The 24,744-nt window shown below is 41.3% G+C and overlaps 1 protein-coding gene across 4 annotated transcripts in view; it reads right to left on the bottom strand.

Moving 5' to 3' along the window:
• Positions 1-2,284: 2,284 nt before the first annotated feature.
• WASF3 (WASP family member 3) overlaps positions 2,285-24,744 on the bottom strand; it is a 130,878-nt gene continuing 108,418 nt past the window's right edge. For 3 of the 4 annotated variants that reach the window (XM_047722971.1, XM_047722972.1, XM_047722974.1), the window contains 7 exons: positions 24,319-24,453; positions 22,018-22,171; positions 18,706-18,823; positions 14,051-14,226; positions 9,688-9,954; positions 7,724-8,091; positions 2,285-5,432 (listed from right to left, as the gene is read on the bottom strand). In XM_047722971.1, the coding sequence (XP_047578927.1) occupies positions 5,275-5,432; positions 7,724-8,091; positions 9,688-9,954; positions 14,051-14,226; positions 18,706-18,823; positions 22,018-22,171; positions 24,319-24,453 (1,376 nt within the window). In that variant the 3' untranslated portion in view covers positions 2,285-5,274. Of the gene's footprint in view, positions 5,433-7,723; positions 8,092-9,687; positions 9,955-10,793; positions 10,961-14,050; positions 14,227-18,705; positions 18,824-22,017; positions 22,172-24,318; positions 24,454-24,744 lie in introns of all 4 variants that reach the window. The other variant, XM_047722973.1, reaches the window with a different exon arrangement.

Raw genomic sequence — 24,744 nt, 5'->3', positions numbered from 1 at the left:
GAAGATAAATGAATAAAAGTTATTCAATCTGCAGAACAGAGAGAAAAATAATTTTCAAATCAAAAGAGCCTCAGGAAATTGTGGGCCAACCTCAAAAGGTCTAATATTTGTGGAAAAGGAATGTAAGAAGAAGATAAAAGGTAAGGGATGAAAAATATATTGGAAAAAGTAATGCCCAAATATTTCCCAAATTTCATTTAAGACATAAATTTATAGATCTGAGCTCTGTGAACCCCCAAAACAAGATAAATACAAAGAAAATCATAACTCAGCATGTGGAGCAGCATTGTTGGTGAGTTTAAACTAGCACAGCCACTCTGCACCAAGTCTGTCAATTTCTTTTAAAACTAGGGCACCCGGGTGGCTCAGTGGGTTAAGCCTTCGGCTCGGGTCATGATCTCGGGGTCCTGGGATCGAGTCCCGCATCGGGCTTTCTGCTCAGTGGGATGCCTGCTTCCCCCTCTCTCTGCCTACTCGTGATCTCTCTCTCTGTGTTAAATAAATAAATAAAATCTTTAAAAAAATAAATAAAAATGAAACTAAACATACACTTACTTATGACTCAGCAATTCCATTCCTGGTTATTTACCCAGGATAGATGAACAGGTGTGTCCAGAAAGGACTTGCGTTAAATCTTACCAAGGGAATGGATAAAATCACTGAATCATGCAATGGATTCATACAATGGATTCATACAAGTACTCTGTGACAAAAAGTAAGAAAATATTGATATATGTAATGACATGAATGGATTTCAAAAAACATTATGCTAAAAGAAGCAGGTGTTGTGCCCCTGGGTGGCTCAGTAAAGCGTTTGCCTTCGCCTCAGGTCCTGATCCCAGGGTCCTGGAATCGAGTCCTACAGCAGGCTCCCTACTCAGCGGGGAGTCTGATTCTCTCTCTACTCCTCCCCGCTGCTTGTGATCTCTCCCTTACGCTGTCTCTCAAATAAATAAATTAAATCTCAAAAAGAAATAAAAGGTGTAAAATGGTACTGTTTTATTCCATTTATGTGAAGTTCTTCAACGGGCTAAATCAATCTATAGTTTAAAAAAATAAAAATCCACAATGGTGGCTGCTGCAGAGACGGGGACAGGGGAGAGCAGAACCTGAAGGGAAATGAAACAACATTCTGAGGTCACAGCGATGTTGTCTCGATGGGATTGGTACTACATGAGTGTACACAGGGTTACAACTCATCAAATGGTATACTTGGGATGTTGCATTTTACTTTTACCTTAAAAATATTAATTAACTATAAATATCACACCATGTTATGTATACTGAAGTGCTCAGAGGTGAGTATACTGCAACTTACTTTGAAATGGATGGCTAGACAGACCAATATGGCTCCATGGGTGTTTACTAAACAATGTTCTTGTAGGTTTCAATTTTTTCATAATAAAATGTTGAGGGGAGGGATGTTTACCTAACTCTTGAGATCTACTGGGGAACAGAAAGACCTTAGTTTGAAACTCAAGAACTAAGAGACCACGCTTGGAGCCCCAAGCAATGTGAGTGATGGCTGGTTTCCCTGTCATTCAACAAGGGGCTGCTCAAGGACTAACAGATTAGCCAGGTGTTCTCGGGATACAAAAATGCAGACGCAGACTGTATTCACGGAACATGGCGCTGGGTGGGGAGACTCCAGCTAGGACCCCAGGAGACACATGCTGTGGGAAGTGGACACGGTGGGCACAGGCAACTCAGACGCAGCTGTTCCAGAAGCTCACTCCAGCTGCTTTCCTGAATGTGGTCACACTTACTGATTCAGTCAGTTCCCACTGGCCCCCACGTGCATGGCTCCCCCCTCCCCCCGGAGTGAGTTTGACATGAACCAAGGCCCTTGACCAGCAACTTAACTTCATGTTAGTTTGCTCATATATGAAATAGAGAGAATGTCCATTTTTAAAGGATTATCATAAGGACTAAATGAAAGCATCCCATTAAGCAATAAATGGTACAGAGTATTCATCACTGTTATTGAGACTAGATGTGGCCAAGAAGCCTCATCTGAGCATGTGGCTTCCTGCTCCCAGAATGGCTTTTTCTAATTATGCCAGGGCTTCCCGAGTCATTCCCAGAATCCAATCTGAACTCTTGGATATGTAAAAACCCTGCCCAAACCCCAACTTCTCCCCTCCGAGAAAGGTTAAACAACAACACTGTTCTCAATGAACAAAACCTTTTAGGGTTAAAAGTGTAATTTTATTTAGATGTTACTTGTACATAATCTATAGTAAGATATACAAACAGATAAAAATTGTTTAACAGGAGGTGTGTGTTTTTAATACCACTTTAAATTCAATTTACAACAGCATTGGTAATACTGCAAGGTGACAGATACTCTGATTTATAAAACAAAAATTACTTGCTACTCTGGCTGATACATTCCCACTAGTCTTTAATGGATTAAAATGTATCATGTATTCCAGTTGCAAATTATTAAAAAACTTTCACAACCTAGCCACTTGGTGCTCAGAAAAGATTTTGATATTCTAAAAATTTACTGAAATGAAAATGTTAATTTTCTAACCATATACTTCCATTAAAGAAAAACATAGGTGTACCAAATCTCATGGTTTGGGGTTAACAATGGAAAACCAATCACATTATGTTTGTGTAGCTAATGTGTGGTACCGAGTAACCTTCTCATTCCCTCTGCCTAATCTATGATATGAGAAAAAAGCTTGTAAGAAATTAATCTAAAATACACATGGAGGGAAAAAACTGAGAGATTTAAAATTAAAATTTAAAATATAACTACTACTTTAAGATGTAAAATCCGTAGATACGAAATAGGCTTTTAAATGTCCTTCTCCATTTGTTTCGGTAAATACTTTTTGAAAACGAAAACTGAAGATTCAAAATATTCACTTTTTCCTTTTCATGTAACAGCACATTAGAAAAAGTCTGGATTTATTTTAGAATAATTCAGATTTGCTGAGAAAAATACTGCAAAAATAATCTAAATTGAATTTTAGTCCTTTTCCATTCCATTTTAAAGGCTACGCAACACATTAGGGCAAAAACTTTTCACTAGTAGGAAAATCAAGTCGAAAATAACTTGTTGATTAAACTACAGGAAGACAACTAATAATTAATAGGCTTATGAATATTTATGAATAAAGTGCCAGTAATTTTACTGTAATAAGATATAAATAGAAGAAATCCTGACATGGATAGTAGCTTTATATGTTCTCTTCATCCTGAGAACAGAAGGGACATAAAAAACAAAGAAGTGTTACCAAATAGATGTTCTAGAATTATACAAGGAATTCCTAACTGAAAAGTAACAATAAAAACAAAATACTGTAATAACGATAAAATCAGACTATAAATGGTAAAAGTCCCAAGAATAATGCCAACACAGTAGGCCTTTATGCTGGGGGAAAAAAAAAAAAAGGTGGGGGGGGGGGGATCAAGGAAAGAAATGTGAAAGTCCACAATAACTACCACTTAAATTCAATAAAATTATGGTGACTAGCTCCAGGAAACAGAAACCCGAGAAGCATGTGTCCCAACAGCTAGTACAGCTGAAAAGACTCAGGTAAACTGATAGAAGAAGCATGGTCTCGGGAAGGGGATGCAGACATTAGGCTTTTCAGAGTTTCAAAATCTATGTGACTAAAACCCAACGATGGGCTTTATCTTATGACCGTCCATAAGCCAAATCGGTGTCCACTAGGGGACACATGGACGTGGTTTGGGGTCCCCGTGGAAGTCCTCAGGAGGACTCATTAACAAAAATCCACTGGCCGTGGTCCTGTTTAGACGACTACCTTGACCCAGACAACTGTTTTGAGCTAAAGCCTCCTTCATGACTGAGAGTCACAAATAACCGGTCCGTTTGAAATGCTGCACGTAGGTGACAATCCCCAGGAAGTGAAGTGTCTCAGTATATTTGTGAAGTCGTGTCTACAGTCGAAGCCTGGGGGCGTTTACTGATTCTGAACAAGCAGCTACCCTTCCTCCCAAAATGACAAGAGCCGGGCTGCCAGCCGTGAGCCTTCCGCGGCTCCGCTTTCGCCAGGAAGGTAAAGCCCGGAGGTCTCCGAACTGCCGTGTGGGGAGCGCAGCAGGAAGCGCTGCGGTGAAGGGAACGTGGTCTGTAACAGCTACACGCCTCGTCTAATCTGAGGTACTTTTTACAGTTTAATGTGCCGACGACACCATGAGAAAAGAGAACCGTGTGCTTCTAGGAGTAGGGCCGAGGCCCTGCTTGGGTGATGGATCCCTAATCTGGCCACAGCACCAGGAAAAACGCATAGCTGTCAGCATCTATTTCCACCTACAATCTAAGCTTTGTGAAATTCAAACCAAGTGGGGCGAGGGGCCGTGGGGCGCCCTCTCCGGAGCGCACTGAGGAGTGGGGAACTTAGGACGCGACTCCAGGAGAGGCCGGGGTGGGGGGCTCCTCCGCACCATGTGCCCAACCCCCCCACCCCCGCCCGTCGTGTTGTGCCGGCCGGCTGGCCCCCCGGGGCTCTAGGGACTCAGGGGTTCCCAGGGTCAGCCCCGAGGGCCCCGGAAGGAAGAGCACCTTGTTCTCCATACTCGTGACTGCGCAGCAGCTAGAGCCCCTTCCGGAATCACCGCCAAGCATTGACCAAGGGAGCGCCCGCAGGGGACCCTGCCTGGGAAGGGCCTTCCAAGTTCACGTTTCACCAGAGCGTGCAACGGAAACAAAAGGATCTCACGGAACGTTCCGATTCACACGCGGGCGGCTGAGCTAAGGAACGGGAAGCAGCAATGTTTGATGCCCCTGACTTGTTAAATCTTTCCCCTAGAGCCAACTTCTTGGGAAACACGTTAGAAACAAACAGAAAGGGTGAAACGGTATCACTGACTGGAAGACGTCACTCTGACACATGGTCATTAATCTTGCAAAGACCTAACACCAGGCAGCTTCACAAACACACGGCAAGTCTGCGGAATTACAGTGATCAGGAAGAGGAGACCCAAACTGCACGAAGTACTCTCGTGGCCAAGAAAAAGGAAGCAAGAGGCTGTTTTCAGGACAATGCGATAGTTACAGCGTATTTCCTCGGGTGCAGCACAATTTGCTATGTTTAGTGGCACTTAAGTATTACACAGTAAATACTGAAAAAACCCAGAATTTTTGGATGTGCAAAAGCAATATCACATTATTAATACAAAAGTTGCTACGCTACAGGATTATAATACCACTATGTGGGTGTTGGGACCACTTAAAATTTTCAATACATTTCCGACACGTGGCCACTGGTGGCCCCGCTGCGCATGCGCGCCGCCTCAGTCGGACCAGTCGTTCTCGTCGAACTCAGAGTCGTCGTCGGAATCGCTGTACTCCACGGCGATGCGTCTGGACAGAATCGTGGCCACGTCGTTCCCGACTGGCTCCCGCTTGGCCTCTTGCTCGCGCTGTTCTTGCACCTTTTTCAACTGAATCCCTGGGGACGCAACCCGGAGAGGAGAATTAAATCGCTCTGCTTGCTCCAAATTAAGGAAAACAAACTAGGAAGTCTATTTAGCCTTACCACCCCCTCCCCACCCTCAAAGGTAAAAAGTTTTGGAAACCTGAAGTGAGAAAAGCTTGGGAAATCGAAGTGTCACGACCAAAAAAAGGGCAAAGTCGTTGACACTGTTTGTAGAAATGTGCTGAATTCCAGTGCACTTGAACATCATGAAAGAAAATTCTGGCCTGCACCTTCCACTAGGGTAGCCACTACACGTGGCTGATTAAGGATAAATTTATTGTGCCTAGTGGCTACCATATTGGAATGTACAAACATGGAGCACTTCTTCTATCATGAACAATTTCCTGGACATTGCTGTAATCCAAAGACTTGGAAAGGAGCGTTTTATGCTAATAGCTTTTGATTAGTGCTGGGAGGTAAAGGAGATCTGTGTTTCACCAATTACTTCTAAAAATGAATATAAAATACAATCATCTACTTTCTTATAAGGTAACAGTAGGTGACAAAGATAATTTAAAGTTAATTCTTTAATTTTTCTTTTGAAAGAATTTCAGATTTTATAGAGTCCCTCCCTGTAAGACGTAGAAAAATGGGGCACCTGGGTGGTGCAGTTGGTTAAGCCACTGATTCAATTTTGGCTCAAGTCATGATCTCACAGTTGTGGGATAGAGCCCAGAGATGGGCTTCATGCTGGGCATGGAGCCTGCTAAGTTTCTCTCTCTCTCTCTCCTCTCTCTCTCTCTCTTTCTCTCTGCCCTTCTCCCCACCAAAAGAAAGACAAGTTAAAAAAAAAAATTCCCATAAAAACTATACCCAGATTCCCCAACTAATAACATATGACCACTTTTTTTTTTGGAACCTTTATCATTCTTGCTCATAGACACACACTTTTTTCTGGACCACCTGGGAATAAGTAGCATGTAACGTTCCTTTGTCCCTAAAATACTTAATGTGTAATTCCTAAAAAACAATGATCAAAATCAGACTACAAGCATAAATACAATACTACCATCTCTTTTATAAATATTATGTAAATTTTGCCAGTAGACTTAAAAGCAGCAGAAAGTTTTCCACCAGGCCTGGCATCCAATGTGGGAATACTGATGACACTGTCTGTCGTCTTTCACTAATGTCCCTTAATATGGGCAGTTCTTCAGTCTTTGCGGCTCTGATCTTGACATTTTTTAAGAACACAGGCGGCTCCTTTGTAGACTGTCCCTTGATGTGGGCTTCTTAGAGGCTTCCTCATTATTAGATCCTGGTTATGTGATCACTCTTATTGGATGGGGCTAACAGGTATCCAAAAACAAAAACACTGTCCTACTATGACCCTAAATTTGTTATCAGTGAGATCGCATAGCCCTGGGACTTCTTTTCTTGACAAAATTAAAGTGTGTCAATGACGTTGGGAGACATATGAGAAGGCTGGGCTCGTGTGCCACACTCGGGTCTGATTTGGGGGCACTCAAGCCAAAAGCAGAGACAGTAATGTCCCAGCTGTCCTGTGAAGGACGTCAGTGCCACCTTTCTCAATCCCTTCCAGACGGAAACAACAAGCCTGTGACCAAGAGATGGTGCAGCTCCCCACTGAATGAGGAGCTCCTAGGACATCTGCACATCCTGTCAGTGACCCTCACCCGGCCTGGGCTGTGCCCCAGGGCTGAGAATAAACGGGTGGAACAGATGGTTAACGTGTGGTGCTGAAGGGATGCCAGAACGGGTGAGCGCCTCGGCTCCTCTATCCTGATTTGATCAGAGAGGCTCTATTTCTGTATGTCTCATGCTCTGGGGTTCAGCGTAGGGCTTTTAGCCGACAAAAGAATCTTGTTGCTAAATACATGCTGAAAAACTTACTGGCTTCGCGCATCAAGCTAAAAATATGGGAAGTCTAGGACATAGCTTAGGTTTATAAAAATAACTCAATCATTGCTACGAGCTCACTTTCTTTCACTTAGACATTTACCCCTACAGTAGAATGCAGAGAAAAGACCCAGTTAACCAATGATCATCTTTATTATCTATTTCTAGTCAAGTACAGCTTTCCCGAATTCTCTCAATACTTTATTATTGTGTAATTTATCTTGCACTGGCAAGAATAGGTCTCCTGTTAAGAAAACAAACTCAAACAAGTGTCCTTTAACCCTATTCTAAAAAACAAGTTCAGTGGAGAGAGCAGTCATTTGAAGAAGACTAGGCTGTAGCTGGTTAGAGCCATAAAGAAGTCTCTTTCTAAAAGGAACGCTGTGTTTGAGGCGCTCACTTACCCATTCGAATGGCAGCGAGAAGATCGCTTCGAGCGTCACTTATGGGTGGCTGTGCTGTCTCTGGGCGCTTCGCCTCAGCTGCAGGGGGGCCGTGCATCGGGGAGGATGAGCGAGAAGAGCCTGCGCCAGGAGGGCCCGGTGGAGGAGGCGGTGGGCCTGGAGGCGGTGGGGCTGTGACCACAAGCCCAGCGGTGGGAGGGTGAGGAGGAGTGGCGTAGGAGGAGCCGGCAGAGGCAGGGAAGGGGGGCTGCATGGGGATCTGGAGGGGGCTGACGAAAGCAGTTTGTGCTGAAGGAATCATGGGGGGTGGTGGTGGAGGAGGAGGTCCTGAGGGGTTGTAATACTCAATTATCTGTGCTGGCAGCATCCTGACAAAGAGATGAAACACACGGAGTCATTACAACAGTGACAAAGTCATAGCCTCAGAGAGTCGAACATGTCCAATTCAGAGGCTTCCCCCAAACCCAATATATACCGTCCTCTGCACTTTATACACTGCAGGATGCAAACATCCGCACTTTGGGCCAGTCATTTTTACACGTCTACATTATTCACTATGATGAAATTCATCTACACAAATGAACCAGAAAGAAAACCACTCAAAAGGCAACTTTGGGGGTACCTGAGTAGCTCAGCTGGTTAAGAATCCCACTCTTGATTTTGGCTCGGGTCCTGGTCTCAGGGTCCTAAGAATGAGCCCCTACGTGGGGCTCCATGCTCATCGTGGAATCTGCTTAAGATTCTCTCTCTCCTCCCTCTGCCCATCCCCCATCCTCCGCTTGCATTGTCTTTTTTTCTCTCTCAAATGCATAAATAAATCTTTTTTAAAAAGTAACTTTCTGTGGAAGGCTAAAATAAAACAGTCGACTGCAAAGGTTATGAACAGCAACTCAAATTTATCCTTCATAGTGGGGCATCAAAGGTGGGTGGCTCGCAAACTTGTCTTACAAGGGTCCTGTGGTCAGTCAGATTTGGAAAATTCTGTATTTTATACCTTATCCCCATGGAAATTCCTCAAGCCCACAGGGCCCATTAGAATATCAAAAATCTTTGAAAAGTCCTACGCCTAAGAAGTCCACTGAATCCTACTGGACCACAGACCCTCTCTTTGCCGGACCCTTAATTAGGGTTTCACTCTCTGGGCACTCCCACACTCTGGGGACCCTTCAGGTGAAACAACGGAAGAGAACCTCTGAAGGCAGAGGGACATACATTTAGAAGGTGACACACACTGCTCTGGACTGAAGAACACACACATTAATGGAAAGACACATTCAACTTTCCTAGGCACTATCTTGGAGGGATGAACTCTTTAAAGATTACAGTTAATTCAGAAAATAGAGGACAAAAGGCAGCCTATCAAAATAAAGGTGAGTGCTTACGTTAATAAAGACTCTTACGTTAATAAAGACGTGACCACAGGGCTCTTTCTTTAGGAGCTGTTTGGATTTTACTCAAGTGACAGAAAACAAAAGGGCCTGAGGGTAGGAGGTCTGCATACCAAGAGATCAAGAGAGGGTATAGTCACCTATGGCCAAGTGCAAGCGGGGGCTCCTGGAGGGCAGCCCTGGAGAGTTTTCTCACTTGTGACAAACTGTCTGTGGTTCACCCAGAACATATACAGAGACCTGAGGGCTTGGGATAGGTTCACAAAAGCAACACCATCCTTTCTCAATGCCTTGGCTTAGCAATGCCTTCACACACACCTCAAAGTAGGTATGAGGGAGTGTGTGTATACATGAATAGAGAGACCAAACCTGAGACCCGTCTGTAAGAAAAAGGGGACCAGAGTGACACTGAATATTTTAACACAGAATTGGTCATGACTGGTACTGTCTACATCCAGAGATCCTTGGCCACATCTGGCCCCTAAGGGATGATTATTCAGCAGAAAGTTTTAGACCACACATAGCAAACTCCAACGCAAAAGCAAACAGAGGTAGAAGACAGGAGTCTCGAGTTACCCGTAGTCCGCCGGTGCCATGGGTGCGGAGGCCTGGGACCCCTCTGCGGCCTGTGGTGGGGGTGGCGGCGGTGGCTGCTGGGGCCTGTTTAGGGCCATGTGCCGTGCCGAGGCAGAGGGGGGTCGGTACTCATGCTCGGGGGCCTGGCTTGCTGGCCCGTGTGGTGGTGCGTCCCCGGCTGAGTAAGAAGGGGTCACGGGCTGCGGGTGCAGAGAGTGGTTGGGAGTCGCTGGGTAAGAGTAATCCGTGACATCTGATGCATGCGACCTGATGTTCAGGAAAGGGGCGGGGAGGAGAAAGTCCAATTCAATTAAAAAGATTCCCCGCAGCAGCCATAAGCATATTATTTGAATAATAACTTTGCCAATATACAGAAATCACACACTGATTTCCTTCACTCTGGACTCGGTCCAGCCCCGTGAGAGCTTCTGAGCAACAACAAAACAACTACTTTAGTAGCAAGCCCCAGTGTTACGTGGCTTCAGGGTCCCCGCGCTGAAGTGGGTAAGTCAGACAGATCGGCAAGCAGGAGACAACAGAGCCCCATTTTCGCAATATTTCAGCGTGCTTTTTCTCTAAGAGAGAAGGCTACAAGGCAAATTCCATTTAATTAAAACACAGGGCCTAAGACAGGATTTCAGTGGCGATGGAACTGACAGCATATAATTAGATATTATAAAATGGCAGGTGAGCTGGATAAATATGAACAGTAAGAAGAACGGAAGAAATCAAGAATGCAATTCAGTAATTCAGTGGGTTGTAGTTTTCTTAAACAGAAGGACTGTATTTAGCCAAAAGAGAGAGCGCGCGGTACAATGTGGAAAGGGCTTTTCTTTGCACGGCAGAGCGTGAAACTCTGGAAGGAATGGAGATGTGGTATTAGATGAGCAGAGCCTGGGAAGATGCGGGGGCCACAATGCCAGTGGGGCGAGGGGGCCTGGAGGGAGCGTGGCCTGTGAGGGTGGCAGCCACCTAGGTATTAGTAAGGACAGTGGCGTGTCCCTGGCCCGGGCTACAGGCCAGCTCCGGGGATGCGCGAACTGTCAGGGCAGCCAAAGCAGGGCGGGCAAGCTGAGGCTGGGGTCCCGGAGAGCAAGGTGACGAACCCTCTGGGCACTGCATCCTCGGTGGCGCCCCCTGCCTGCGCCAGCTCCTTGGCGTCACTCATGAACTCAATGCCCATTTTCCTTCTCTCCCACTCCTCTCTTCTTGTCCTTACTCTTCTCACATGTATTTGCTGGCTTCTGTGAGGGGTCAGCTTGTGTCTCTCTCTCTGGAGGAAACAGGCAAACACACATTGGGGAAGGAGGAGACGGGGTGGAGAAGACACCAACCAAGTTTCCATCTTTGAAACTCAGGCAGTAGCTTCCCTAACCGGAGCATCACACAACAGAGCAAACTGTCCTAAATGACAAGAGCCTGCTTTGTTGTTGTTGTTGTTGTTGTTGTTGTTTTTTGCTTTTTTTCTTCCCGGATTGCAGTACAACAATAACTGGTAACTCACTTTTTCCCTCCCTTAATTGCAGTATAAGTTCTAGATTACGGTGTAGCTAAGGGTATGTCTCCTGAACTATGCAAACTATGCAAGGGAGTTGGAAATATTTAAAATTAAAAATTTTTAATGGGAGAAGAACCTGACCTAGCTTTAGGTTTAACGCATTTTAAAAACACAAATACCTAAAACTCTCCAGTCACTGGTGAGTTGCTCTTGACTCCGTGTGCCTATGTCACAGATTGTGTACGACTTTCTCAAGGAGACAAAGTTATCTAGCAAAATACAGAGTGCTTCTGATGAGAGGAGGAGCCAGAGATTGTAAACACTGTGGCGGGACTCAGAGTCCTTACCGCAGTAAGTGGCTCTGCGACAGAGCCCCAGTGGAGCCTGAGAAAGGGGAGGACCAGTGGAGGAGGGAGTAAGGAACACGCAGTGAGCATCCAAGGACCAGAACTCCAGCAGGAGGGCTCTAGAGGGAAGGGCTCTGGAGGAGAGGTGGGGAGTCGGGGGCCTGCTGGGGGACAGACAGCCCCATGGGAAGGTAGCAGTCACCCACAGAAGACGCTGTACCAACGTGGAGATGAGTGGGATGAGGCTGAAGTGTCATGATCGGCACTGATTATCTGCTGCAGAAAAGAGCATTGGTAAGAGTGAAGATCACATGGAAAACGGAGGAAGGGAAGTGTAGGCAGTGGAGACTCAGTGGGAGAATCAAAAGACTCCCCTGGGGTCTTTTGGTGGACAGGTGGGTGGACAGGTGGGTTGTCAGCTGCAGCACAGGGCGCAGGACAGGAGGGGACGAGCACAAGGACACTTGCGCTGGAGTTCTCACATCTCCTGATAATGGCGAGAGAGAGCAATAGGCAAGCATGTCCATTCTCATTCTAAATTTATGCTTACAATCAAACCATTCCTGATTTACAGAGAAAGCAAAACTTTATGGTTAGTGTATATGGATTGGGTTAAAACAGATTACTTACATGAAAAGACCATATACATGCCATGAAATCTGATATTAGATTTACTCTGTTGTCCCCCATACATCCACTAAAGACCATGTTTCTAAATAATGCTTAAGACATAAATATGAAATAACAAAAGTCAACAGATAAAAAACATAGAGCATGATTTCAATTTTGTAAGAGAAAAACATATATATGTACAGAAAAATGACCAAAGAAAGAAATAAGCTAAAAAGCAAATGGTGGTTTCTCTGGGTGATGGGATTATGGGTAAGATTTAAATTTTTCTCTGTAACTTCCAAATATTAGAAGTTCCTCTTATTTTACAATAAGAAAAAAAGTGATATACTTCAGTAAAATAAAAAATAAAAGATTCTAAATTAAGGCACAGAATCCAAGTACAACGATGAACTTTTAATCTATTTATCTGTTACAGATAGTAAGAGGCCACAGGAAATAGGATTTGTGTTCTGAAAAATAAAAGAAATGAAGATCTATCTAAACAACATAAATACAAAAGCAGAATACTAAATGATCTCAGCAATCATTGATTTTATACCCAACATGGAACAAGTGAATCTCAGATGCTAGAACGAACAGCAAACATTCAACTGAGGGATCAAAAAAACCTCATTTTTCCACCTGTACCTACTGAAATAAGAATATATATGGAGTATTATAAAATAAAGTATATATTTAACATGAGTAAATAATCACAATTAAATTACTTGGGGGGGGAGCACCCTGGGGGCTATCTGTAATATTCAAGTACCCCTCCTCACCCGAAGACCTGTGAGCAAATCTGAATCATCATTATTATTTTCTATGGACATAAATGGACATAGAGATTCACACCTGAGGTGAATGCTCAGTTACATCTCCAATAATTCTTGAGTACTGAACAGATAACAGCTTGTACAGAAAAACTGCCTAGAACTTGTCTTCTAGCATAGCCAACCAATGATTGACAGCCCTTCTGTGGTGGGCATATTTCTGGGCGCGGTAAGTACCAAATATGAAATATCTTCTATGTGCAGAGTCTGTGCTAGACACTGAGGTTATAGAGAGAAAAATTAAGAAAAAAGGACACAGATATAACGTAAGGTACAGGTTGTTGCTGTTTTTGAAACATTCTTGAGTCACATAAGAATTCTCTGTTCAAATTCTGAAATGGTGATGGAAAACTCTGAGGCTTCTGACCAGTGGGAGACCCTGACCTTACACAAGCAGAGTCGGGAAATTAAAGCTGAAGTACTAACTGACTAGTGAGACTCTGTTGTTCCAAGAGTACCTTTTGCAACAAATGTGACTTAGTGACCATATCATTCGCACCTGCAAGGAATATTTTTATTTAAATGCTTACAAATTCTTAAAGTAACTCCAACAGAATTCTTCTCCTGAAATTAGAATACATAAGATTAGTAAACTGAAGAAATAACTAACTCGTTGGCTCATCACTCTTAGAAAAGTTTTCCAGAAAAAATACTGAAGTTCCGTCTTAGGCACATCAATTAGCACCTACTAATTATTTTTAGCTATCACGTGGCAAAAGAAATTCAACATTCTAAGCTAAAGAGGGAGAAAAAGGAGTAAACGATTATTAAAAATGTAAGTCATTGGCAGTTACTAAGCCCAAATATAGCATCAGTGTTAAAAACACTACATCTAGGTTAATGGAACAACAAATGAGTTAGAGCGATGGAAAATCATACAAAGTAACCCAATGTACAATGAAACCACTTTCAAGTATTATTTCAAAGTCAAAAAAATACATATCATTAATTTTTAAGGAAAGTTTTTGCAACATATCATGGGCCATATAAACACCAAAGACACTGGTGCATGTCCAACATATAATAAAACCAATTTACTACACAGAGGCTTTCTACAACACACGCACACACACCTAGTGTCTGGGGACAGGGATCCCTCGGAAGACGCTCCGTGGTACACACTCTGAGACAGCCTGTTGTCGGGTCTAAGCTCTTTGTCATATGCCATCATACTCCACTCCTGGCGCCTGTTTCTGGCCTTCCTAACCTTTTTCACCTCCCGGGTTGTGCCATCTATACGCTTTTGCTCCTGATGTGCAGGAAGAGAAAGTAAGCATGCCAAGACAGAAGGGAAAGGAAAAGAGCAGGTTAAATGCAGTTGTAATGAACGGGAAACAAGCCCGGCACGTAGACAAGAGACATTCCCACTTCAGATCACACGGACGTTCTGAAAAATTCGAACACAGTATACATTCTCTTACCTGACATAGACCCAGCAGCAGTAACTGACACTTAACCATTTAACTTAAATAAACAGAAGCTACTCTGCAGCAGCTAACTCCAGGAACCACTTACCATCATTTCTGGTAAGGAATTCACACCTTACTAGGCTTTTAGCTTGTTTTAATGTACTAGATCTTTTAGATCTGCATGATAGAGATAACTGTCTGAGATACAGACAAATCATGTCTACCACTACACACTTGTGACTGAATGGTTAACATGCAATCATATTTCACAAAATAACTCAAAATACCCTATTGCCAGTTTCTAATAAGATTATTACAGAATATTTAAGCTAATCCTGCAACTAGCTTAACATGGAACAAAAACATGCTAAGAACTTACCTTACCATACCGAGAATCAGTCTGCTCCAGCCCTACTTTGCCAGCGAAAATGTATCCAGTAAAAACTTGGGTCCTACACAGGTGTTTCTTCAAAGGTGAGGACAGTTATTGCTACATGTGTATTTGTTTTTCATAATTCCCAAGTAAGAGGTCATAGTCTTTAAAGATGAGAATTACGTGCTCTTAACTCCTAGACTCCTGTTAAAGAACTCCCACACACAGCTTTACAGAAGACACACGAGCGCTAAGTGATCAGACCCAGGTGAGCTTACACACCGGGTCAGGCGCTGAGGATACAAACAGACAAACAAAAAGACAAGGAATCTGCCTCCGTGGAGCTTGCGGTCCAGTGCGAGAGGCCCAGAAAAGGACACAAACAATGTCCAGGTATAAAACATGGTAAAACATAAATGCATCGTATACTGAATGGCGCCTCATCTGGAAGTCAGGGAGTGGCCGAGACTAGCCCCATCATGTGAGCAGGTATCATTCTGCAGCGAGCAGGGCTGGTGCATGGGCAGAGCGGATAGAATGTGAGCCAGCTCTGAGGACAGCAGCACATCAGGAGGAATGAAAGATGGTAAATGGGCAATTAGGGGGAATGGCTCCTGAGATCTCAAAGGTAAGCCAGACCTTACAGGCCGGGTCAGAGGTGCTGTTCTTTATCCCAAAGGCAATGGGAAACTATCAAAGGTGAGAAGGGAGGGGCTGTCACACTGCCGGAAGCAATCTGAGAAGATCCCTCCAGGTTGTGGAGGACAGATTAGAAGGGGGAAGGCAGATCCTGTGAAAGGGTGGCTGATGGTTCACGGTGGGTACCCGGGCGAAGCTGGTAGATGATGCGAACATGGAATTCACAGAACATGTATAAACAGTTAATAAAGATATGAAAAGGTATGTAGTGCAAATGAGATTTTCAGGGGGGAGGGATGAGTCCTTAAAAATAAAATAATAATGATATGCAGGTCTGGAAGAGGTCTGTTAAGAGCGTAAACTGGTTCAGTCTTTTAATGGTCAGGGGGCAATTTGATGGTATCTTTCAAAATTTAAAGCTCATTATTTGTCTTCTAGAAGTTTGCCCAGAAGACTTATCTGCACATGGATCACGCAGTACCATAGTCCTGTTAAGCAACTCTTCACAAGCAACCAAAGTATGTCCTAACACAGTAAGGAGCAAACAGTTAACATAGCATGCACACCTTTGAGTACTACACAACTATTAAAAAGAACACAGGACATCTTTAATTATGTCAATGTATGTATATGTCTGCATGTGCTTGTGTAGACATCGGGTGTGGTACCATTCTATACATATACAAGTGCTTTGTGAAGTGTATGCATATATTTATGAATACTTTTTAAAACGTCTAAAAAGGTACACACTGAGTCACTCCTAATGATTGGTGACACCTGGGAAAGGAAAATCTTATCCTCAAATTTTCTACACTAATGTATTCACTTCAGTGTAATGTGAGCATTTTACAACCAGCACGCATTGCCAGTATACTTGTAGAAACCAAAAGGAGGGAGAGTTCAATGGATTTCAACATACCTCCTGATTAAGAACCACTGTAGTCATCAGTAACTGTCACCCTTACTTTTAAAAGACGTATGTGTTTAGATGCGTTTAGATCAAGTGTTATGATCATCTGCGACTTTCCTTACAGTGGTTTAGCCTCCAAATCCACTCATCATCGTGCACACAAGACACACACACACACACACACACACATGCACAAACCGATTGTGACCAAGTGTTCACAGTCGAGTGTTTGTATTCCAACTATACTGGCTTCTGTTAAAGTCCCTGGAATGTATCCAACCATCTCCTAGCCCGGGATGATCCTAGCTGCCTCTACCTCTAACGCTCCTCATTTCGGAAGCTCCCTGCACCTCCTCTGCCCCCACTCCTCCAGCATCCCGGCTCACGAGCATGCACGCACACAGACACGCACATGCATACGCGCACACATATGCACTGATGTGGACTCTGCTTAGTGGACTTCTAACTCCCCACTGCTGGAGCTCAGTGAATCACACCACCTCATATGCAATGTCACCCCCCCACCCACCTTGTCACTTCACCCACTGCACACTGTACTTTCCCTTCACAACATTTACTAGGCACTGGAACTACACACTTACAACTACATATTTACTTGCATCATTTAAAAAATGTTTTTAAACCAGCAAACTCAGGAAATGAAGTTCAGAAACAATGGATTTCTCATCCCCAAATCTTCTAAACTAATGTTTCCTTCAGAGAGAATTTTCAGCTCCAAACTGAAAGTAACCTGTGTTTTGGAAACTGAAAGTAACCTGTGTTTTGGAAATCGTGGGAAACAAAGGATTAACTGGTCTCATTTTCTATTCCTACATAATAAGAGATTTCGTGCTAGAATTTTCAAAATACTTTCCCTCTTTATGACTTCCAGTGGGCTGCATGATTACTTAATGTTTGTTTCCCCCACTACATTATAATCTCCGTGAGGGTGATAATCCTTCCTCACCACTGTTTATCCAGCATTTAGAAGGCATTCAAGAAACATTATTATATAAGTGAATAAGAAATTCTTATCAGAATTTCATGTGTTGGAGGAATGTGTAATGAGACAAAACAGTCAAGGAAATGGTATAATTTTGAAGACATGATAATCATCCATACACTAAGACTGTTTTCCCCTGAAGAACACTGCTAAAAAACTTAGATATTTTTGCCAAAAGTATCACTGAGAAAGGAAACCTAGAAGACCACTTAAAAGGACAGGTATGTTTTAAAGGAAAATACCCTTAAATCCCTGTTAGTATAAAAAGGTGTAGGGACCAATGGGCCTTGAGATAATGTTTCTTTTCCAGTCAAGAGACCAGGATCAGTTTTTCCTTCACTTAAATACTTAATACTTTCTTCACTTGGACACTTTCCAACTTCAACTCTCAGCAGCCCTTCCAAGATTTCTCCATTCACCTCCCCACCCACAGCACAAGGAGAGAGCACGAATAACCAACCTTTAGAATTCTTTCTTGGACTTCAGTGGGAACACCTTACCCTTGTAAGTCTGTAAACTGCTTCCATGTTCCCTTTCTTAAATCCCGTTTTCAAATCTTAAATTCTCTTCCATCCCAAACTGTGGCTTCTATGGTTCCAGTACATCTTAGAAGCCTCCAAACATTAAGGCCACTAACCCACAACTTGCTAAGACTTTGTCTTAAAGAAAGCACTCTAAGATTTGTCAAGCAAACCAGGTGCTCGTTTTTTAAAAACACAGTTTACATATAAAAGTCTTGACAAATATTTGCCTTTGGAGAATTAACTCTCAGGAGGTTAAGTCGAATTTCTGGGCCCTAAAGGGGCAGTTCTTGGCAAAGCATGATTATTCTTCCAAGAGTGCTCATGATGTAGTGATTATGTGGTCATAATGTGGTCAGCAACCTTCAGATTTACAAGTTGACTGCCTATTACACCTCACCAAAAGGAACCTCATTGTTTGGTAAAAACTATGCCCTAAATGTACAGATCACACATGCCTTTCGATCCAATATGAACATCTCATCAAGGTGTTAATTACAGCTAGGTGGCAACGCACCAATTGGGAATGCTTTACAGAGATGAGAGCAGGTCATTATATCTGATATGAAATGTTGACTGCTTTGTGAAATTTAAAGAGCAGGAGAAAAGTTATAAAACATGGTTACAAACAAAAGTTCTAGTCACTACTTCTATTAAAGCAAAGCAAGTTTAGGGAACAAATCAGAAAGTATTTACTGAAAAATAGTATTACTGTGTTAGACTGAATTGTCAGTATCATGTAAAAAATGCAACCTCTACTTCTGCACTAAATTCAACATACCAACCATTTGCATAAAGGACTTACTGACTTATTTCTAAACCAGGATCTCATTTCAACGTCGATTTGTGAGTTCCCATACTAGAATTATTTACCTTCTGACGCCTCTTCTCCTTTCTTTTGTCTTCTGTGTCCTGCAGCATTTTTTCTTTCCAAAGGTCAAAGAAATAGGAAGGATCAGTGTAGAACTTCAGCCCATCCTTTTTATCATCTCTGTAAATCAATGTATCACAAGTCGGGGGGTGTGGGGAAGAGGCTGTTAGACATTTTCATGTGGGGTGAATATTCACTTAATTTAACTCATGAGATGATAACATCTGCATGAGGCATTTTGACTGTCCTATACATTCTCTCTGATCTCCTCATTTGAAGAAAAAAAAGAGGTGAACATTTAGTTTAGCAGCTTTTTCTAGAATAATCACGTAAAAAGTACTCTGGCTAATTTAGACTTAAGTATGAAAGTGCCTCAAAATCACAATATGGCTCGTAAACAATGATATCTGATACCTCAATTATGTCAGGAAATATTTTGTTTATTCTAAGAGGGGCCATCTACAGAGATGAATGGGTTCTTGGTGTGTACAGATACTCACCTCTACTCTGGAGCTTCAATATTATTAGGATAAAAATTAGTAAGTACGCTGTCCCTTTTTCTTTTTATTACTAAGTACACTGGCCCAACATCTACTCAATTCGGAAAGATGCAAAAACTAGTTCCCAGCGTACTAAGTGTGATGGGAGTGGAAGTAACTCACAAAGAGAATTCAATCATGGCATTGCACTTTCAAGTCCTGCCACAACCACTGTGGTCTAAAGACTATTTCAAGGATTTATATAATTATTCATCTATCATAAAACCAATGCAAATCCCAAGTGGTAATATAAATCGAAAATAAAGCTCAAAATAATCATAACATGAACTAAATGCTCTCTAAGACTAATGCTTTAAAAAAGGATCTGGCCTGTAGACTATCTTCAGGAGGAAGCAGAGCATTTACATTTCAAATCAGGGTTTCAGTAAGTCATTTAAGGCCCAGAGAAAAGCAAAATGAGATGAGACACAGTGAGATGAGTATAAGAAAGCGTTTATGCCCAAACAGTAAATGCAAAGTAACTGAATGAGCCCAGGGGAGCATCCTGCCTGCCCTTCCCTGATGCTCCTGCTATGCCATGTTCTGGGAGCTTCTCGTCATCACAAACTATGGCCCAGGTTCCTCTGGGGGCTACTCTCTGGCCCAATTGACGGTCTAAAAATCACTAACCATGCAAGTTGCTTTATACTTTCATCTATGATGACTTGAAATCCTTCTTTTCCTTTCCAAATTTCCTAACTGATAGGAGACCTCCATTACAGAGATTTTATTAACAACATGACTGTGAAAAATAGAGTCTCCCAAAGAAGCCAGGCCTTCCAAATGGAATGAAGATAGAGAAAAACTCAACAGTAATTTGTTACAAAATTTAAGACATATAAAATGCATACTTTTTTTTTTTTAAAAAAGGGGAGCTAATATTTTAATGAAGGCAGTAGCTCATGTCAGTGAGCAAATATTAATCTCAACATAAGAATATAAGCCGGAATGCCCGGTGTTGATAGCAAACAAATACTTCATTTTCAAGTCATGTTCTCGTGTTCATATTAACACTGTCCTTAGTGTTTTATATACCTCAAATATTTATTGTCAAAAAGTACATCAGAATTTTTAGCACTGTTACTCTTAAACACATTATTAAAGAGTTAGACATTTTTATTTTCCATAAAACTGAATATACACATACAATATCTATGAAATTACTTCGTTTTTTTACAAAAGTAAAATTTTTCTATCATCACAAGTAGCTAATCATGATCTCAATTCATCAAAGATAAGTGGCCCACTGAGTTTTCTCAGCTTTTTCCTTTGGAACAGGATTATTTAGTGAGGTGTCTTAGGACAGTTTTAACAGGCCTGCCCTTGTGGCTTCTAGTGCTAAATAAATCTGAAATTGCCCCCCCAAATATGCCTATTGAATGAAAGTGAAATTGTAAGGTAAAACATCAGACTTACAATACTACTATTCATATAGATTATTAATTTTTAGATGAGTGTGCTAAAACTTCCAGAAAAGCATACTTGTTCCATAGGAAACTGTGGCCCATTGGCCCTTTTCCATCATAGTTTCCATGGGATTTCTATTGATTTTTTTTTTTTTTTTTGAGAGAATCTTTCTGTCCGTGCTTAAGAAAAGAATGTAGCTGGAACTGCTGCTTTATTAGCAGGGCTGCAATAGAGGTAGGTCCAAACATCTCCTTTGGACCCTGAGAAGGAACAGGAATTCAGACCAAAAATACTCTGAGCACTCCTTGAGAAGGACCAAAGGCCCAAGATGGCGGCACCAGAAAGAGAGAACCCATTCAGTGGTAAAGGGAGTCTGTTACCCAGTGAAGCTAGTCCTGGGGGCCGTCAGGACACCCTCTACCACACAGCCTGTGCTCATCAGAGGCTGAGGGAATGAGCTTACCTGGAGGGCAAAGGCAGGAGAAGAACAAGCTGTACGATTAAGGACAATGAGAAGGCATATGGAAAAGGGAGATGGGAAAGAAGGCGACAAAATATGGAAAGAAAACACTAACGTGGTAAGAAGTAGGAGAGGTGTTTTTAATAAGTATTTTCAATTGCTTAATATTAACTTTTTGTACCACCGATTTTCCATTCTTTTTTCTGGAAAGTCTGGTTCTGATACCGAGTCCTACTATTTTACAGTAACAGGTTAATTTGTTGACTGTATTATTCACTCTTTAAGAATCCCTAGCTGCAGCATGCATTTTTCTGAATTAAATGACAAAAGTCTCTGCAGCGCTGAAATGCTGACACAGGTATTTCGCTGCATGATAAATGAATTATGCAGTTCCTTTAAAACTGACTTTGAATATGAGGAACAACATAACCACACACAACATTATACAATGTGTAATTTTATAATTACTTGGACTGTGGAACTTTTGAAAGCCTTTTTCATGTTGATATCCTGTAGTGACACTATTTAGAAAAAAGTCCCCCAGGTTGAGTTATATAGAAATATTTTAACTATTCAGCAATGAGTGTCATTTGAGACACAATCATAAGTAGAATTTCTGATTCTAGAGTAACAAAATTCTACTTCAGATATCTACACTCAGGTATCTACAAAAGTAGCTATCTACTATAGCTATCTACCAAAGCTAACATTAGAGCTCACACTTCTCTTGGTGAGTTAATCTCTATTTTGAAATTCGAAACCTTTAACAATTCTGTACTAGGAACTGATTTCGTTGTATATAATACCTGCAATTACTTTCAAAGTTTGAAAAAAATACGTCCACCGCACTATTCTCCTCTCTCAGCTTATCTAGACTAAAAAGGCACTGGGAATGCATGAAGCCATACCTGTACGGTGTAAGGATATTCAGGGGAGGTGGCTTATCGCTCTGGTTGTAGATATCAGCAACAGGATTAGGAAGGCTGTTCTTTGAAACCACCTGCTGGTCTTGGACTGTGGAACTTTTGAAAGCCTTTTTCATGTTGATATCCTGTAGTGACACTAGTTAGAAAAAAGTCCCCCAGGTTGAGTTATATAGAAATATTTTAACTGTTCAGCAATGAGTATCATTTGAGACACAGTCATAAGTAGAATTTATGATTCTAGAATAACAACATCATGTTTATACTGTCCATTTAAAACCACGCTTAAATAGCATGTATATTCCTTCCCTCTAATAAAGAAAGCTGTCTCTGTAAAACAAAGACGAATCACGTCTTTTCTTCTTCTGTAGTGATCTATTTCTTTGAACCTAATATTAGAACATCATTCTTTATAATAGCGTTTTTCAGAAACCACACAGGAATATAGTTGAGCATAACAGGTATGTAAATACAAAGGTTTGGGTATCCTGGAGGAAAAAAATATTCAGTTAATACCGGTTGAATATAATACATGTAGGAAATATGTCTGCAAAAAATATATACAAATGTAAAAAACACATGAAGTTTTCCTGACACTGACATTAAGGAAAGATGGCAAGGTTTTTCAAAATACGTATAGTCCTAGAAATTAAGGAGCAGCATTTAAACTACACTCAGAGGTAAGAAAATCAGGGCTGATAATACTTACTTCTTGTGTCTGCGCAACACTTTACATCTCATGTATTAACTCATCTAACCTTGACAGACACTTTTGAATTGGGTAACGTGGTCCATTAACCCACCTGACCAACAGAGCTGAGAGTTGGGTGTTAAGTAACTCTTCCAAGATCACCCAGCAAAAAAGGACAAACTCAAAATAGAACACAGATTTCCTAACTTGGTCACATGTTTTTTTCTACTATAAAATCTATGCCAAATAGTAATCAGGTAAATCTTGATTGGATAGAATTTTAAGGATATGAGATACAGTGTAAAATCTTATGAACTCTAGTGTACAGATTAACCTTTTCGAGCACAAGGTTTATCACTGGTATTCCAATTACAAGATCCCACAAAGAAACTGAAGGAAGATGAGTAAATACTAAAAATTATTTGTGATACCAAGGCGAAAAATGAATGACTGGCTTAAGATGCTAAAATTTCTTATCTGAATAGGCCAAATAACTAGCCAAGGTTTTACTTTTTCAAATAAAATAAATCTTAAAAATCAGATTAAAGAATGTTCATAAGGGATATTAAAATTTCAATGCTTTACATTTTTGTCCAATTTCTAATTCACAAATTTAATTTGACCTTTGAAAAAGACCTGAACATGAGTAAATATATTTTTTTAAATGATGAGGGATGAATTCCCTAAAACACTACATTTAAAAAAAAAAACACTTCCAGTTTTTTCATTAATACAACTATTGTAAGTCTAGTAGAAAAATCAGATACTAAGATCATTTTACTGCAACAAGAGAAATCAAAACTACCACTACATAAAGGTAAAAATAATTGTTAATCTGAACATTTTTCTCAAGGAAATATGAAATGTTGTATCTTGTACTTTATTTTTGCATATTTTTTTTTCCAGTGTAATCTCAGTCTCTCATCCAAAAGATACAGAAAGGGAAATCTTTAAAAAGGAATTGCTGAATTTTCATTTTATTGAAACTGTCACAATTTCAGGGTCTATCCTCAAAATTATTATCAGTTACCTACACAGTGCTTACCAGTATTAACTTCATTTTACAACCATGATGCCTAAAGGCCATCAGTAAATGCTATTTATTGAGACGGGAAATCGCAGATCACCATGATTATTTACAGGCATCAACCCCAACAAGGGTAGCAGGCAGATGCCTTCATGCCTTCCCTCAGTTACGCTGTGTAAGTACCACCCTCCCTCATAGCTGGACCACATTTTTGGAGTGACTCTGTGATTTTTAGGTAAGAAAGTATCTTTAAAAGAACCACCAATGACATAAACTAGGGTTTCTAATAGCAAAAATATTCAAAGAATCCTTTAAAACAAATACTATATGGATACATTTTTTAAAAAAGAGTATTGAAGGCATCTATGAGGTAGACAAGATAAGACTCTTTAATTACTACCTTACCCAATATTGTGCACACCCCCCCCCCCCCGCAATATTCTTCTAGAAAGGACAAGATGAAATATCAGCACACTACCCCAAGGAAAAAGCAGTGATTACACCGCAATTAATAACTACCGTCTTGTCAACATCACTTCTAGCTCATTGCTTTCATGCAATTACTTACCCTCTTCCACTGTTGAATCCAGCTGGGTAACTTTGACAGCAAGACGATCAATCCTGTCTTGAAGAGAATTTGCTCTGATGTAGAAGTTGTTAGCCTCATTAAACAGCTCACCAAATATGTCTTCAGCATGTTTGCCTAGAGAAGAAAATGAATGGAGAAGGCCATCTGTTAAGAAGTGCTGAAGCAGCCTTCACACGTTCTCGCTAATGCCAATTACTGTCAACATGTGGGATTTTGTGCAAATGATTATAAAAACAAAGTGTCACAGTCAAGGGCCTTTAGAACTTTTGAAGATGTATTGTGGATATTAACATCTATCTGAAACTGACCCAAAGTTGTATGGTTTTAGAATACCCCAAAGAGTACAGAACTTTCATTTAATTGCTACGTGAACTATCACCAAGTTGTTTCCCATTAAACTTCTTT

This window comes from Lutra lutra, chromosome 3 (genome assembly GCF_902655055.1).
Source record: "Lutra lutra chromosome 3, mLutLut1.2, whole genome shotgun sequence".
NCBI lineage: Eukaryota > Metazoa > Chordata > Mammalia > Carnivora > Mustelidae > Lutra > Lutra lutra.
Note: the sequence above shows the minus strand (reverse complement) of the source record. Positions and strands in the feature narration are given on the sequence as shown.